Here is a 17737-nt window from a genome sequence, read left to right on the forward strand (position 1 = left end):
AGGGGGCGGAGTCTACTTAGAAATCCAGCAGGAAGCGAGACATTTTACAACTGGAAAAACCTGACAAACCAGAACGCACACACACACACGACAACATGAATATTTATATTCTGTTAATCTGGCATCATACAGAACTGGGAAAGATTCTCCTCTCCTCCGTTCTGGATTCAGTAGAAGTTGAAATGGTTTGAACTTTGACGCCTAATGGAGCGTCATTAACTGAATTCAGGTGTGTTTTAGTTCGTCAGAGCCTCCACAGAGTCCTCACTGAAATACATTAGAGGCATGTGTTTCTGACGCTCCTCAGCCTCTAGTGTGTAGGCGCCCTTATAAATACAGTATATATATTATTTGTCTAACCTTCAACCACGAAAGAGTGCATTTGTGCAGTGCTTGAATAGAACAATCTTTGTTTACGATGATGAGACCCTGTTAATGCATAAATCTGCCTGAGCTTCTGCTGTGCACCTCACCACTCGCTCAGTCACTGGCCTTGTGTTAAAGTCACATCAGGGGTTGACAGAAAGCCCTACCTGAAGGAATAAAGGCTGCCTGCTGCTGAAACTGCATGTTGGCCAGAGCCTGTTGGTACTGCAGCATGCCAGCATTGAACATGGCGGTGGCACCGTTGGTTTTCTCAAGGGCTGGTCTCTTTGGCAAAGGAGGCATTACACTGTGAGGGATGCCCTGCTTTGCGTGCCGAAAAAAAAAAGGAAAAAAAAAAAAAAGGGAAACGGAGAGGGACAAGAGTGAAGTGGACAACACCAAAAGAAAGGAAAGGGAAGAAAATATAAACAAACAGTTATTGTCGGAAAACATATTACAGAACTAAAACTGAAAAAGAACCAAATCCAAACAAAAACTAATTAGCAGGCAAGCAGCAGCCTACACATGACTACGCCACAAGCAGAAGCAGTAACGCTAAACCTGATTAAATATATACACAACAACATATATATGTATATATACACAGCTTCAAACATATATTCACTCCATATTCAGCTTCTCTTGATGTTACTAGGCTAGCTAAGCTGCTCCGACTGCAAATGAAGCAAGCGCTGCTCAAATAAAAATGTATCACAGACAAAGAGGGACAAAAATAAAATAAACAGCAAAACGGAAAGCATCAACTTAAAACAAAACGAAGCTGCACTGCTTTCTCCATGATATCTGCGAAATATGAGACACAAGTTATTAACGTCTGTTGCTCAGGTGGCTACCACAGAGCTGATCCCCAAACTGCCAGAGAATTTCCCCCAGTTACCCATGCACTACAGAGCTACTAAACGTGCAAAATACACAGACGCTGAAGATACACAGAGACACTACACAGACACAAAGCAGTGACACACCACAGTTTAGTACGCCTGACCCTGTCCTATGTACTGTAGGAGTAGGCTACACGTGACGACCTGATTGTGGTATTTTTGATTATTATTTATAGGTTATTAGGAAGAGGTCTTTTCTCCAGTCTCTGAACACCTCACAGCAGAAAGGCCAGATATAATGAGAGCTGAAGTGGAACACATTTTAAAAAAAACACTGGATTTGTGGGATTTAAGGGTCAGGGCTCATAGAGTGAAATGTGTTGGCTTTTTCATATTGAAATGATACTGATATGAATTTATTACATATAATATAATGTATAAATAGGTTTTAAAGCCTTTTTGTGTAATGTAATAATTGTAATTAAGTATTCAAATATTCTCCTCAGTGAGTGTGTGTGTGTGGGTGTGAGTCGCCCTGTGAAGGACTGGCGCCCCCTCCAGGGTGTGTTCTTGCCTTGCACCCAGTGATTCCAGGTAGGCTCTGGACCCACCGCGACCCTGAACTGGATAAGGGTTACAGATAATGAATGAATGAATGAATATTCTCCACTCTTGCCGTTTTATGGTAACTGTTGCATATTACCAAAAATATTTGTCATTTAAATCAAACAAAGCATTAATACATTACATTCACAATCATCAAAATCATCATATTTAACTCGTCTAAACCCATGGGGCATGGGGCAATTGCACAGGTGCAGAGCAACACAAATGAATGAGATACATAGTGCATTTAACTTAATAATTATACAGAAAATATGAATTGTCTTTTTTTGTTGTTTATTAAAACGATTTATAAAAAACTAAAATAAATTTCAGTGGAGTCTGGAAGCAAAAGGTATGTTCATGTGTGTCTCTGGGGAAGTATACAATCACTTCTGGATACAATATTATCCCCAAGATCTGAACAAATCCACCACATGATTCTGTAGCATTCTTCTGTAGCTTTGTTGAATAAAATGTTAATGATTTTTTATACTATGCAACAGTTGCCATGGTAATGACAAAAGAGCAGGAGAATGACTGTATTCTGAATTGCATTTACACGTTAGAAGCATCTATATTTTAATGTTATAATGTTTACTGAGCATTGTCTGTAAACCCTTTGTATTTATTCCAGAGAGATATCATCAGCTGTTACCAACTTCTTTGTGTGTATCCACACATTTAATAAATCTGATTCTGATAAAAATAAAAACAAACACACACTTCAAAGCGTATCTGTATTTATAAAACGTATTTGGGTGTAATATATATATATAATTTTTAATATCTTTATGTTTGAAAGTTTATATTCAGCTTTATTTCTAAAACTCAGTTAAAATGCATTTTTTTTGACAGTAAAAATATATTTATCAATTGGGGTTCTATAACCCCTTTATCCAGATCAAAGTGGCTGTGTGTCCGGAGCCTACCCGCTGTCACTGGGTGTAAGGCAGACACGTGCGGCACTGACTGTCCGTCTTAATACGAGTTAATATTCCTGTTAATCTGATCCGTCGGGTTTTTTATTCTCCACAATCAGCTGATCACAGACAGTTACTAACGCAGCAGTAGGAAAAGCACACTCAGCTGATAAATAAAACATATAAAAAGTACTATGCTTGCAAATTATTGTTTGTTAAGACACTACAATAAAGCAACATGCCAAGCAAAAAGGTGAAAGGTCATAGTACCAGGTCAAAGGTGGCCTCGAGGGGTCGCTTCAGTGATTTGACAGCCGTCTTAATTAGCAGGCAGCGAGCACATGATGGCAATGGGCCAATGGGGTTCAAGCGCATAAACATAAACAGCAAGCAGAGGTGCATCATGGGGGCAGCAGTGCATTTTGGGTGGGTGAGAAAAAACAAATAAAAAACAAATCATTTGGAATGCAGTATACAAAGGGGATATCAGGACTATGACATGCACTTTCTACTGCAATAGAGAGTAATTAATATTTACAGCTAGGGATTACATTAACACTTTCATAGGGGTGCTTCCAACTACAACATTTGTGGAACAACAAGCATAATAAAAGTCTCAGTTCTCAACATCAAAACACAAGAAATCACATAATATTAACATACTGTTACATCAACCCATTTTACTGTTTAGTTTCTCATTGGAGGCCTGGGTTACACAATGTACTGAATGAGTATACGACACTGAAGGATAGAGTCCAGTACATGGAGTCCCTGTTTGAAACAGACTCGATGGGATAGTTTCGCAGACAGGGATTAAGCCTTGTCCTGGACTCCACAGCATTTTGAACTTTCCATTGAAAGGAGGATTTAGTCCAGGACTAAGCTTAATCCCTCTGTGGGAAATCAGTCCTATAAATATTTATGATTTATTTTTTACTTGGGGAAGTGGAGTAATGTCCCAGTGGCTCAATCTTCCACATCAGTTTTTACAGAATGCACACTGTTGTAATTTATGTTCAGAATAATAAAACAACTACAGATATAATAACCCGGGTTACATTAACCTTAAGCATATTTTTGTAAAGGAAATCCCTAATATTCTCTGGAAAAAGGGAAAATACAGAGGCACTTAAAATGTACTTGTTTTCTTGTGGCTTAAAGTTTGCACTTTCATACCTCAGGTGTGTATCTGAACATTAAAACATGCCAAAAAGTCACAAAGGTATTCCATTTACGTCATTTACACCGAGGTCTATGATCCTGAGCAAATCGTTCACACTTTAGAGCAGAGGTCTTCAAATTCAGACCTGAGATCCGTGCTCTAGGCCAGAATTTTAAATCACACAGTATGACACCAAGGCCATTTCTGAAGGTGCGAAAACTGGAAAACTGCATCCAAGCGGCGGACAAAGTCTTATTTACCACTCTTAAACCTCAGGATTCAACATGACACACAGGTTTATGAGATGTGATCTATATTGTGACCTCCTCCCCTGGAGAAAATGGCAAATGTGTGTGGAATTGTCTCATTGTGTGTTTTTTGATAAAAATCAGATTTGTTATTACTCAAAAAGCGCTTAGTTGTTATTTAATGATAAAGCATCTGAACAGAGTGAAGTTGTATACACGAGTTAATAACCTGGTGTATACCACCTTCCGATTAGACACAGTATTGTGTTCTCGTGTTTTTGACTGACATTATCTTCCACTGCCCAAATTAAGTTCCTGTAGTCACGAACACAAACACCAGGGACAGGTAAAGTACCCACATGTTGTTCTTGATCCCCACAAAACAATGAGGACCCATTGGTTTGGGACTTGATGCATCGGTGAGGACAAGAATGACCTCAAAATCCCCATCAGTGAGGCATCGTGAATTAGCCTTTGGGAGGTGACTTCTTAAGAGCCATCTTTTAGAGAACATTCTTTGTGTCCTTGGTGTTAAGAAACAGCTTATAGATGTAACAGCAACTGTAGCTGACTGGCCAGTCATAGTCACCTGCTGGGCATAGTAAAATCCGACCTGGAACCTGGATGTCATTCCTAGATTTGAAGACCACTGCTTTAGAGTCACGCTGCAGTGACATCACATTAACACACCTCCCAAAGTAAATATGAATTACATCCAAATAGTATTTAAATCGTTGTTTTTGTAAATCAGAATCAGAGGTAAAGAGGTGATTGTTTGATTTTGTACCACACAATAAAGGATCAGTGAGTATAACAAGATCAAAACACAGTCTGCTCTGAATCAGAATATTATCAGGTACAGTATATTCCTGGGATATATTATATATTATAATTGTATGACATGGCACATTCATCACATACGTTATATGTCCAGAGACTGTAGGCAACTATTCTTCTGAATTTAAGGCTGAAATGGGGAGAAGATCAGGATTTAATGCATAGAGCCATAGAAACAATGTTGGATGTTGGATAATTAGTTTTCGATCTAAAGCTCACTCCAACTCATGTCCGAGTTTGGGATGGTGCTATATCATTCCAGAGAGTGCAGTCCCATGTCTTCAGGGCCCAGTGTTGGGAAGGGCTTTACACCCCTCTGGCTGATACTTGGCATTGATGATTTTAGAAACACAGGGAGCTGCTGCAGTGCATCCCAATCTTTAGGCAATGCCTTTCTATAGACATCATTCGAGCTGTACACAGTCAGCAGCTTGTCACACAGCTTCCAGACACTTGGTGTAAAATGAAATATCTGTCCATTCCCTCTGTAACACTTTATAAAAATGTAAACACTTCCAAAGTTCACTGAAATTGTGAACACTAGAAAATGTATTAAACTAATCCCATATTAATCACTCATTTAAACATTATGTTGCAATATGATTAAAGCATAAGAAAAACAGTAATGCGAGTAGTCACATGTTAAAAGAACAAAGGTGAGTTACGGCAAAGTCACTTCTGTTAGGAACGCTCATAAATGTAGTGTTACCGTCAGGCTGATCATTTAAACTGAAATAAAAAACATATTCTGACCACACTGACCCTGCGGTTCTAATGTGAATGTAAATCCATGTTCAAATATACGGCAATGTGTTTTTATATTTGACCAAAACCTAGACACAGTGTACACAACTATGTACTACATGTGAAGGCTGGGGGCTCTCGTTTAGTTTCAGGTCCCTCAGTAGAGAACTAGGACATAGAACTAGAACTTCAGAATGATTTAAGAAGACAACACCAACTTTTGAAAAACATTAAACAAGAAACAAGATTCTATCGAAGTTTTTTTAGAATTTCCGCCACCATTCAAACATTTAGAATCCTTTGTTATTCAGAGAATGCTGATTTAAACGTACACAATATTAGCATCATATACGACTAATCTGCAGTAAATATTGCTAGTTCTAATCATTTATAACTATATAATGCTTTTGTAGAACTGCACGCGGTGACTCTGATGTTTTTTGACATAAATGTGGCTGTACAAATGAATCCATAAATCCAATGTGAATATACATGGAATTCATACATGTTCCTGTGTATTTAAGTGTGTAAATAAATTCTCTCCTTCAGTGGACAGCTGCAGAGTTTGTACTCACCATGGCGGCGGTGGCTGTGGCCTGGTTCACCTGGTGCTGGGCTGCTTTGATCTTGGCCTGCAGGTGAGCTGGAGGGTGGAAGTATTTGCACTTGTCTCTGGAGCAGCGGCCTTTGATGTAATCCATGCACACGGTCACTGTGTTATCACTGGAGTCGATCATGGTGCTGTCTGCTGGATGTGCGAACCTGCAGTCAGTCTCCCCACGGGAGCAGTTCCCACGCTGGTACTCACGACACACCTGAGAAACACGCACATAAACAGGAAGCTTAGCCACCGTGTTCAACTATTAACCTCAGCAATGTTCTCTTACTGCAACACACTGTGCTCTGGACAGAAAAGTCAAAATCATCCTTCATTTATTTGGTTTCTGTTCAAAATCTACAAAACAGGAAAAAAAACACAAATATTTTACAAGGTAAATTACATATAATATTCACTCTTTTAGGGTCCATTTTTCAGACGACTTGCCTTATATTATATTATTATAATATAAAATAAAAGGGAAGTCCAAACAAACGTTTTCTGCTTCTTATGATTCAAATATTCACTTTTTATTTTGAATGTACATTATCCTTCTACGCTCAAGTTTAATTCTCTTTTATCTGATCTCTTCAGAAGTATCCTCTGAAAATGATAAAAAGAGTGGTCACTGAATTTTGACCAGTGCTTTATACCCATTAAATGCATAGACACTAGGACACTAGGGGGCAGCAACACCCACAACATTAGGTGCTGTAGACTCTTGGTCCATTTGAGCGTTCTCAGCCCTATTCATGTCTTGTGTGTCTGTGTAAACTGCCTTTATCCCATTAATGCACCACCTATGTTTTTGTTTTGCTCAAAACGGTCTTCTTTCTCTCTGTAAAATGGAGCCTACTTTCGCTTGTAACTATCTCACACAACTAAAATGCACACTAACGTGTGTGTTGTAAAATAACATATAGGCCTTTGCAGATATAACAGCCTCTAGTGGAAATCTTTCTGTGATTGAGGTCTGTGGGAATACTTGCCCTTTCAGGCAAAATATTATTGCTATTTCAGGATCCAGTTCACCCCAGTGCTTCGCAGAGTTGGGTTAAAGCGAGAGCTCTGCGTCGGCCACTGGAGTCTCATCAAAACAATGTCTTTATGGACCTCCCTGTGTGCACAGGGGCACAGTCAGATGTGAACAGATGTGAAAGGAAAAGGCTGCTGTTACCTCCAGGCGGTCAGTGCGCAGTAACTTCTGTGCGGCGGCAGCAGAGGCAGCGGCAGCAGCAGCGTTAGCAGTGGTAGGAACAGTGGCTACACCAGGACTTCCACCAATCAACATCTGACCACTGGGCAGGATTTCTGCAGGCATCAGAGCTGGAGACACAGGGCCCAGGTAAGGGTTTAATGAAGCTGCCGCTGCCGCTGCTGCTGCTGCTGCTCCAGCGTTGGTGGCGAGATTCGGTGTAACTGAGAACAAAGGCTGAAGAGACACAGAGAAAATAAATCATGAGAGGGATGTATAACATTACTGTCTTATGTCTGAAAAAAGTTAAACTGGAACTTTCTAAAATAAAATGTAGTTGAACTAGGGACTAGTAGAAATTAAGGCTGGACAATAACTCAATATCAATATATTTTTCTATAACAATGATATAACAGGGCGGCATGGTGGCGCAGCAGGTTAGTGTCGCAGTCACACAGCTCCAGGGGCCTGGAGGTTGTGGGTTCGATTCCTGCTCCGGGTGACTGTCTGTGAGGAGTGTGGTGTGTTCTCCCCGTGTCTGCGTGGGTTTCCTCCGGGTGACTGTCTGTGAGGAGTGTGGTGTGTTCTCTCTGTGTCTGCGTGGGTTTCCTCCGGGTGCTCCGTTTTCCTCCCACAGTCCAAAAACACACGTTGGTAGGTGGATTGGAGACTCAAAAGTGTCCGTAGGTGTGAGTGAATGTGAATGTGTCTGTGTTGCCCTGTGAAGGACTGGCGCCCCCTCCAGGGTGTATTCCCGCCTTGTGCCCAATGATTCCACGTAGGCTCTGGACCCACCGCGACCCTGAATTGGATAAGCGGTTACAGATGAATGAATGAATGAAATGAATGATATAACAATATTTCAGTATTCATTATTTACAGCGTCTGTCACTTACTGATGGTCATTAGAGGGCGCTGTCAGTTCAGCACTCAGTTTTAAAGTTAGTTAAAAAATATTAATATTGACAAATCCAAAAGGTTTCTGTTTAATGGTGATGTCATGTTTCTATTTGGTTCTGGGCAGTTTTTCTGTGGCTTTTTTATTGTTCATATTGATATTGGAATTATATCGTATTGACTAAAATTCAGAAATATATTGTGATATAAATGTTGGCCGTATCGTCCAGCCCTTGTAGAAATGTACAGTTACCAAATATAAAACTTCATAATTACGATTATGACTAAAAACACTCCATTTTTGATTAGAGGATCAGCTATAAAAGAGAGAGTTCAAATTACTCTCGTTTATTTTAGAATTACTATCTTTATAGTCAAACTACTGTTACAGAGCTCAAATAAAATTCAGTCAGATATCTGTATATCTCTGAAAACACTTACAAGCATGAATGAAAACATGCAATAAAGTCCATATTGGGAACACATGCTGACATAAACATAGCATCTGCATGGAGTCAGCACCACTATCCAGAATTAAATCAATAAATAATAATTAATAATGAGCTCAGAAAAAGTACTCCAGAGACCTAATAGACAAAACCATCATATTTCCATACAACATTCCAATGAGCTTTTTATCAGTAATACTGCGGAGGGAATTCGAGAATATGGAAAATTATATTAATATATTATTTCAACCTAGACCAAATGTAAAAGCTGATTAATATTTATTTTTTAAAGTCTGCAGAATCTACAGGATGACCTCTGAATGTCCTACTTTCTGTAAGTACTTTCTGTAGATGAACTAATATTGGATTTAATTTGCTTAATGTGCAGATATTTAGTGTAGATCTTTCTATGTACTGACAATGTAGGAACAGTCAAATATGAGTGGATCAGACACAGCAGTGCTGCAGGAGTTGTCCACTAACCAAAAGCATCCAGCCGACAGCGTCCTGTGTCACTGATGAAGGACTAGAGGACGAGCGACACACACTGTGCAGCGACAGATGAGCTACTGTCTCTGACTCTACATCTACAAGGTGGACCAACGAGGGAGGAGTGTCTCACAGAGTGGACAGAGAGTGGACACAGGGTTTAAAAACTCCAGCAGCACTGCTGTGTCTGATCCACTCTACACCAGCACAACACACACTAACACACCACCACCACGTCAGTGTCACTGCAGCGCTGAGAATGATCCACCACCACATCACACCTGCTCTGTGGGGGTCCTGAGCACTGAGGAACAGGGCGAAAGGGGGGGGGGGTTAATAAAGTATGCAGAGCAACAGATGGAGTACAGTCTGTTACTGTAGAACTAGAGTGCTTCTGTGGAGAATAGAAAGTGTGGAGTGTAGGAATAAGGAGGTGATCATAATGTTATTGTTTATTGGTGCCAAACCTTTGAAAGTTAATGTTTTAATGTTTTGAAAGTCAAAGTTAATGAAAGTAAAATGTCCAAAACAAATAATTAAAAGTGCTATATCTGACGTTTAAACTTTAAAATAATACCAAACAACGTATTTCTATTTAAAGACATAAAGGAGTAAATGCATCCTGAGCTGAGAATGGAGTCACACGCCCTCTGTGTGCTGTTTTCAAAGCCAGGGGGGCTGTGTGTGTGAAAATGCTGAGCCTCTCCATGGTTAGTTCTGCCCTCCCCAAGAGACAAAACAGTGTCATAGTTCCATGTGAAATATTCCTCCACCAAAACAAGCCCAATGTTCTTCAGCTATAAAGGCCTCTGTGCCCCTCTGTGTTTAGCCGGTGCTTTCTCTGACACTGCGCTAAAGATATAAACAGGATGGGCTGAAGGGAAGGGGAGTGGTGAATATGAATCCTTTGTTCTGGTCTGAGATGCTTTTCTGTAGTGTGACATCTAGTGGCAGAATATTGGCTATATCACGGTATACATCACTATTTTTAATGTATATTTTAGTCTGAAATCCTTCAGAGAACACATGCCAGCTAAAGCCCACTGGCTTATAAACTGTAGAGAGTATGAATTTAAATTGTAGTTATCTCTTTCAAATACAGCTTTTTTATAAATTACATTCAGAGGGATTTGAGATTTTTAGTTACTCATTAAACGGTTTTTATCACTGTGTGAAGGATCAGTAAATTGTTTGCCATCTCCTCGCTCAGTGTCTGTTATTAATGACTAAAAGATGAGGTTGTTGAGAGCTGGATATTTTTTATGTTGTGCGCTGTTCTCAGAACAGTACGGAACAGTTTATTCTGCTGTGTCTGATCCACAGTGTGACAGTGATATGTGACTCGAGTAGCTCCTCCCATTGCTGTTATTTTCACTGAGATTTCTTAACTAATGTGAATCCATTGTAAACATTACCGACGTCTTTTGGAAAAACAATATTACACCGGCTTTAAAACAGTACATCACGCCTCGTCTGAATAGGGCTTTAGAGGCGTCAGGGTGTTCTCTGTGTTGTATGGAGCTTATTTGATAGAATTGTTCACAGGAAATGGTTCCTTCCCCTTTAAAAGAGACTGATCTGGAAGGAGGTCTCACCATTGGCTGAAGCTGGCTGCCGGGCATGATGGCATTGGCGAGCTGCATCTGCTGGGCGAGCATGGCCATGTTCTTTTGCTGGATCAGGTTGTTGCGGCCATTTATCTCCAGCTGTGTCTTCAGGTGGGGAGGTGGGTGCAGGTACTTGCAGTTCTCTCTGGAACAGCGGCCCTGAGGGGGAGAAAGAGAGAGGGGGGAAATACTGATCAGTGACAGAGTGAAGGAACATGAGTAGAGAGAGGGGAGAGAGAAAGGGACATTAGTTACATTACAGTGGTGTGAATTTATGTCAATAGAGTTGTTGTTTTAGCTGCTAATGGAAACCAAGGATAAAGCACAATTCCTTTGACATCTATTGTCTCTCTATCAATTCATGCAGCAGAAGTGATTTATCAAGCTCTAAGCCAGTGTCCCTGTATAACTACTGTGTGTGTGTGTGTGTGTGTGTGTGTGAGAGAGAGAGAGAGAGAGTGCAGTGTCATCATCAGAACAGAGCTGTCAGGCTTTTGTACAAGATGATAGTATTGATTTATGATGTGTTTCTGTGGTGTACAGTAATGCACTGGTTGAGTGTATAGATCTGTGCTTCTGTGACCCATGTGTTCTCTGAGTTCACATCAATTTTATATAACTACAGTACACATCTCTTCAAACTCCTCACAGACAGTCACCCAGAGCAGGACTCGAACCCACGACCTTCAGGACCCTGGAGCTGACACACAATGCAGCACTGGAAATTATTTTTTTCATTTCAACTAATTAGTGATCTGTATCACATTTGGCTACATTTTCGAATAAACCCGATCCTGTTCTAATCACAGTAATACATTTCCATTAACACCTCAGCAACGTTCTTGTGCATATTTTGTTTATTTGAATCACAAAAGGCTCAGTTTGAATGCCACGTGTCAGAATGTTATACATTTCAGAAAATGGGTCAGCGCAGAGAGAGAGACAGAGAGAGAGAGAGAGAGAGAGAGAGAGACAGAGAGAGAGAGAGACAGAGACAGAGACAGAGAGAGACAGAGAGAGAGAGAGAGAGACAGAGAGAGAGAGAGAGACAGAGAGAGACAGAGAGAGAGAGAGAGAGAGAGACAGAGAGAGAGAGAGAGAGAGAGAGAGAGAGAGAGAGCTAAGTTCAGCTTTCTCTCTTTCACTAGTGTGACGTCTGAAGTGCCACCTGGTTCCTAATGTCTTCAGCAGATGCTACACACTCCACTAAATAGCCCCATGCCACTGCTTGAGGTTAGTCCAGGGATATTTGGCACCACGGAACACATTAGCGGCTATTTTTGACTGATCTTCGCTTGTTTAAGGAGTCAATCACACTTTTTGTTTTTTTCTAAATGAAATTTTCTTAGAAGATTCAACTTACTGTTATTTGTAATTTTATTATTATTCTCTTCACATTTTTTGCAATGCTACTACTCCTAGGGCTTTTAAGGTAGAGTCATGAAATTTCACAGGATTGTAGAAGCTATAGCCAATTACTTTGATTGTGCCTTTTGGAGCAATCCGACTTGCGGATTTTGGAATACGAGCTTCCAAATTGGGAAGCACTGGCTGAAGTTTAAAGCTACTTTAAGTTGACCAGTTTTCACGTGATGAGACACGTCAAGTTTCAGACCGATTGCACTCATCCGTCTTGTTTTATCCCTCCTTCAATATCCCTCCATTCAGACACTCAGGTGTTTTTCTGAATAGGCTTTTTCCACTAAACTTTTTCTTCTAAAATCCTTATACTTTAACCTAGAAACTTAATTTAAACATTTAAAATTTTTTAAATATTTAAAGCCTTTTTTAATCACATTTTAGCAAAAGTTTCAGGAAATGGTGTTGGTACATAATTTTTATTATTGTACTTGTTCTAATGTATGATAGCTTCCAGCATTTATTTATTCGCCATTTGAAAACGCTAGCTGCCATTTAATAAAGAATGGACCCATAAAAAAAGAGCTACAATTAAATATTAAATTAAGAAAGTTATGGCTTGTCCACAGGAGATTAGATTTTCTTTTGACCAAAGTGGAATGTGTCTAGACCTACTGAACATACCCAGACAGACAGACAGACAGACAGACAGAAAGACAGACAGTCAGACAGACAGACAGACAGAGATTCAGACAGACAGAAAGACAGATAGTCAGACAGACAGAGATTCAGACAGACAGACAGACACACAGACAGTCAGAGAGACAGTCAGACAAAGATAGACAGACAGTCAGACAGAAAGACAGACAAACAGTCAGACAGAGAGGCAGACAGACAGTCAGACAGAGACAGTCAGACAGAAAGACAGACAGAGAGACAGACAAACAGTCAGACAGAGAGGCAGACAGACAGTCAGACAGAGACAGACAGACAGTCAGACAGAAAGACAGACAGACAGAGAGACAGACAAACAGTCAGACAGAGACAGACAGAATCCTTTGAGACAATGCTTGATAGCGTCCCCAATGTGGAGAAGGTGGAAGACTGCTGCATTGTTTTATTATTCCACTGACTCCTACTTGTGGTAACATGAAGACAGCACATCTCTCCACTGAGCTGCTGCATTTATCATTCAGATCTGAACAGTTCTGATTGTTTTTATTACGGATACAGCCATGGTCTGCATCTGTGAAATATGCCCTGAGTTAAATTTAGCTTCCAGATCAGTCAGAGCAAGGTCTCTTAGCAACTAGTTTTAAAGAAGTAGAAATGTCTAGAATATAGCGATACAGTAAAGAAAGTTTAAGGGACGCTGCTGGAAAAAGGTTTGACATTATGAAGTTGAAGGGTGCCATGTGTCTGAAAGAGGAGTGGGGGTAATATTTGGAAAAGGTGTGACAACCCTCAAGGCACTCAATGGAGCATGTGCAAGAGATCTGACTGGATGACCTCAAAAAGACTGAGTAAAAGATCAAATAAGAGGAAACAAGGGATGTAAGCTGTGGAGGTAAAAGAGAAGGTTGGTAGGTGGTGGAAGTTGGAAGGGTTGGGGTGCAGAAAGGGCAGAGGAATCAAGTTCCCCTCACCCCACTTGACCTCTTTTGACCCTCATCAAGTTCTGCATAAAAGCATTGCCTCCATCAGAAAGCGTCTCCAATCTGAACTGCTGCTTACGAATCAGACTAGATTTTTATAGAGCATGGTTAACCCTTTCAGTCAACATACAGAATCTAAACTGGAACAGCTGCTCAGACCCCTGTAAAAGCTGTTGTACACTGAGATTCAGACGCTAGGTTTTCGTTGCTGTAAGTTAACCATTTAAATAGTTGAATACAAATTTCAAGTTTCACAAACTGCTTTTCCAGAAAAGATAGGACATTTTAGAATTTGAAATAGAATCAGAATAATTTTATTGGCCACTGTGCTGCACACAGAGGAATTTGTTCTCCACATTTAACCCAATCCGTGCAGTGAAACACACATTTACACACACACTAGTGAACACTAGGGGGCAGTGGGCAGCCTGGGGAGCAGTTGGGGGTTAGGTGCCTTGCTCAAGGGCACTTCATGCCGTACAACAATAATCTAATCTGCGATGTGTTAAATGTCTTGAACCTGTATTTAACTGACAAATGTACAAAGAAAAGAATTCTTGTGTTTTCACTGAACAACTCAATTGTGTTGTTTAAATAAATAAATAAACACATATAAATGCATTTAGGATTTTATGCCTGCAACACTCTCCAAGAAAAGTTGGGACATGGTGATGTTTCCCACTCTGTTACATCACCTTTCTTTTTACTTACATTGTTTAAGTGTTTGGGAACTGAGGATATTCATTCATTCACTGTCTGTAACCCTTATCCAGTTCAGGGTGGCGATGGGTCCGGAGCCTACCTGGAATCACTGCGCGTAAGGCGGGAACAAACCCTGGAGGGGGCGCCAGCTGAATTGTTGGGGAAAAGTTGTATGAGAAACCCAGGCTGTTTATAATCTGCTCCAACTTTAAAAGTCGTGTGTGTCTCCAAGGCTTAAAAACCCAGATTGCCTCCACATCAATGATGCCTTCCCTACCCCCATTCCTATCCTACCCTACCCCCACCCCTCACCTATCTTACCCCCAGGCCCCAATCCATATGTTGGTTTTTGCACCTATCACTGATAACGTTAATAAAAATATATGGTAAACACAGTGTCTATTTTTTATGAAAATAAGCTGAAGCATGGACTGTTGTTTGGATCATCCGAGATGAGCCTGGGCCCAGAGAAATCATTAGAAATCGATGTATGACTTTCTTCGTGCTGAACAGACATTTCTTGCATTTCTTGATGCAGTGGCAAAATCTGTTCAGTGACAAATGTTTTAATTCGAACACTATTTATCACTACAGTCTCTGATGCAGTGCCATCTGAGGGCTTTGAACATCAGGTTCATTCAACTTTACATGGAACTGGTGTTTCTCCGCCCTGTGAAGGACTGGCGCCCCCTCCAGGGTGTATTCCTGCCTTGCGCCCAATGATTCCAGGTAGGCTCTGGACCCACCGTGACCCTGAACTGGATAAGGGTTACAGATAATGAATGAATGAATGAATGGTATTTTCCAGATTTCCTGAAGCTTTTCACAGTAGCACTTATGGTACATGATATAACACATAAAAGACAAATATTGTTTTGCAATCTTGAATTAAAAAAAGATTCTGTTTGAACAATCTGACATTTCTCACATGAAGGCTGCCATAATTTCTTTAACCACTTTTCTATTTACACTATTATTGTTGGAGCTTATTTCCACTTAGAACATGAACAAAACATGTCACTTGACCGAGCTGAACATGAGTTCAAAGTCAGTCCAACATCTGGTGGCCTTCTGGCTCTTTGATATGAAAGCACGGTAAGGACAAAGCATAAATAAAGGGATTACAGCCTCCAGAACAGAAATGAAGCTACTTGGACACAACACAAACACAAAAAAAGGAGATTCGGATTCTACGACTGTACAGAGAACTGACAACTTTTTCCTAAATTTCAAAGTCACTGCTCATCCCAAGTGTGAGGGCCTTCACTAAAATCTGGTGCTAATTACTTTATCCATTTGACAAACCCTATTTATCTTCAACATTTGTAAAAAATGTATTTTGTAATATTTTAAGGACATTTAACGTAAAACGTCTTCACAATACACCATCAAACCTTTACAGATAAGAACAGAAGCAGACAGAGCTCCTGTGGTGAAATTCAGCCACTAGTTTGTAGTGAAACACATCTCCAGCTCTCACTGTGATATTTGTGTTTCTTCACAGATTTGAACATAAGCAGGTCAGCACTGACAGGGTTAACCCAGCTTTAACTTTGTCTAAATGTTGTGAGAATGGGCCTGACTTGTGCTGTTATAAACAGAAGCAGAATTGTGAACCATTTTGGAAGGGATCATGCTTCTTTGCATTTCCCTTTCTCCCCCTTCTCTTTAGCTGTGAATGACTGATATCTCCGACTCAACAATGGATTTACTGTCACTCAGAGGTTTGGTGACTCAGCACTTTCTGATGGGCAGGAAATCCGTTGCTGTCCATTCTGGCTCAGAATTCCCAGGAAGCTGAGTCACCGCCTTCTGCAATTATTTTAGAGGGATGGAGAAATCTGTGCTGCCTAAACACACACACACACACTCACACGCCCATGCACAGGCAAGTACATACAAACACACTGACTCATTATACATTTTCTCTCACACTGATGTAATCAGTGCTCCACTGCAGAGTCTCAGCCACATTTAAAGATGTATGTAAGTCTGTTAGTGGTGGGCAATAAAACCAACATAAAATAACATTGATATTTTGAGATATTTTTATAATACCCGGTTGTGTTTACTCATTCTGGGGCCTTTTGAAAACTGTGCTATTATTTTATTTATGTTTTATTTATTTAGTTTATTGAAAGATTTTTAAAGGTGTGTAATTGCATTACAATGATATAATATTATCATGATATCAGTGGCATAAAATAGTTTTAAAATGGCAATAATATAGTTTAGTGCACTTATTTCTGGGACAGTATATTGACCACACAAGTAGCTATTGTGACAGACCTGTGCTGGGGTAATACTCACTGAAAATATGTCATTTTTGGTGCTGTAAAATAACAATTCACGTTCTCGACTAGAAGCGCCACAGCTGTTATTTGACTGCAGCAACACATAAAAAAAAAATAAAAAAATTCTCTGCACTGGATGGAATTTCAAAGCCCTCCTTTCATTACTTTTCCTAGAAATGTCATTTTTATAACTTAAATTCGTGAGAAGGCTGATTTAGACCACCTCTCTGAAGCTCTGGTTAGCCCCGTGTATGCTTTCTGCTCTTAATGGCACCGTATACGGCTGCAGACCAGTACAGTACAGTATACACACACAAGCAGATATCCACTCATAGCCTTGTAACTGTGACCAGCTGAGAGCACAAAAGATGTGGGAATAGATGAATACACTCTATGGCCAAAAGTTGGTGTAAACTCCTTCTAAAAAGAGAGGCTCCTTCCTCACACAGTGCTGGAGTTCATTTGCACACAGTTAGTCTAATCTCTAACACGGTGTGAACTGACCAATAGGATGGAACTGCCATAGGCATTTGCACATGACCCAAACGTCACCAGGCACAATGCAAAGTGTCAGTAAATAAGCCATGAGCTCTGGAGCTGTGGAAAGTGACAGAGGACCTTCCAACATCTTTGGGATGGGTTGAATGGTCATTTGTAACTAATGCTCCTATTAATGCAACCAAATCTTCCTGAATACCCTAGATTTTAGAAGAAATGTTGGATGAGCAAATGTCAGTGATACACAGAGAAGGATAATGTGAAATTAT

General features: G+C 40.2%; 1 protein-coding gene across 9 annotated transcripts in view; it reads right to left on the reverse strand.

Annotated features, from left to right (window-relative positions):
- The window catches only part of LOC136683883 (muscleblind-like protein 1), a 44284-nt gene that overhangs the window by 9474 nt on the left and 17073 nt on the right, over window positions 1–17737 (reverse strand). For 4 of the 9 annotated variants that reach the window (XR_010799376.1, XM_066659047.1, XM_066659046.1 and 1 more), the window contains exons 2-6: window positions 10949–11119; window positions 7501–7755; window positions 6301–6540; window positions 3005–3052; window positions 534–690 (exon numbers count right to left, since the gene is read on the reverse strand). Coding sequence is in view for 8 of the 9 variants with exons in the window: in XM_066659047.1 (XP_066515144.1) it covers window positions 534–690; window positions 3005–3052; window positions 6301–6540; window positions 7501–7755; window positions 10949–11119 (871 nt within the window). In the remaining variant the exon portion in view is untranslated. The remainder of the gene's footprint in view (window positions 1–533; window positions 691–3004; window positions 3053–6300; window positions 6541–7500; window positions 7756–10948; window positions 11120–17737) is intronic. The other 5 variants (XM_066659048.1, XM_066659045.1, XM_066659052.1 and 2 more) reach the window with 3 other exon arrangements.

The sequence above is a fragment of the Hoplias malabaricus genome, unplaced genomic scaffold (assembly GCF_029633855.1).
Source record: "Hoplias malabaricus isolate fHopMal1 unplaced genomic scaffold, fHopMal1.hap1 scaffold_254, whole genome shotgun sequence".
NCBI lineage: Eukaryota > Metazoa > Chordata > Actinopteri > Characiformes > Erythrinidae > Hoplias > Hoplias malabaricus.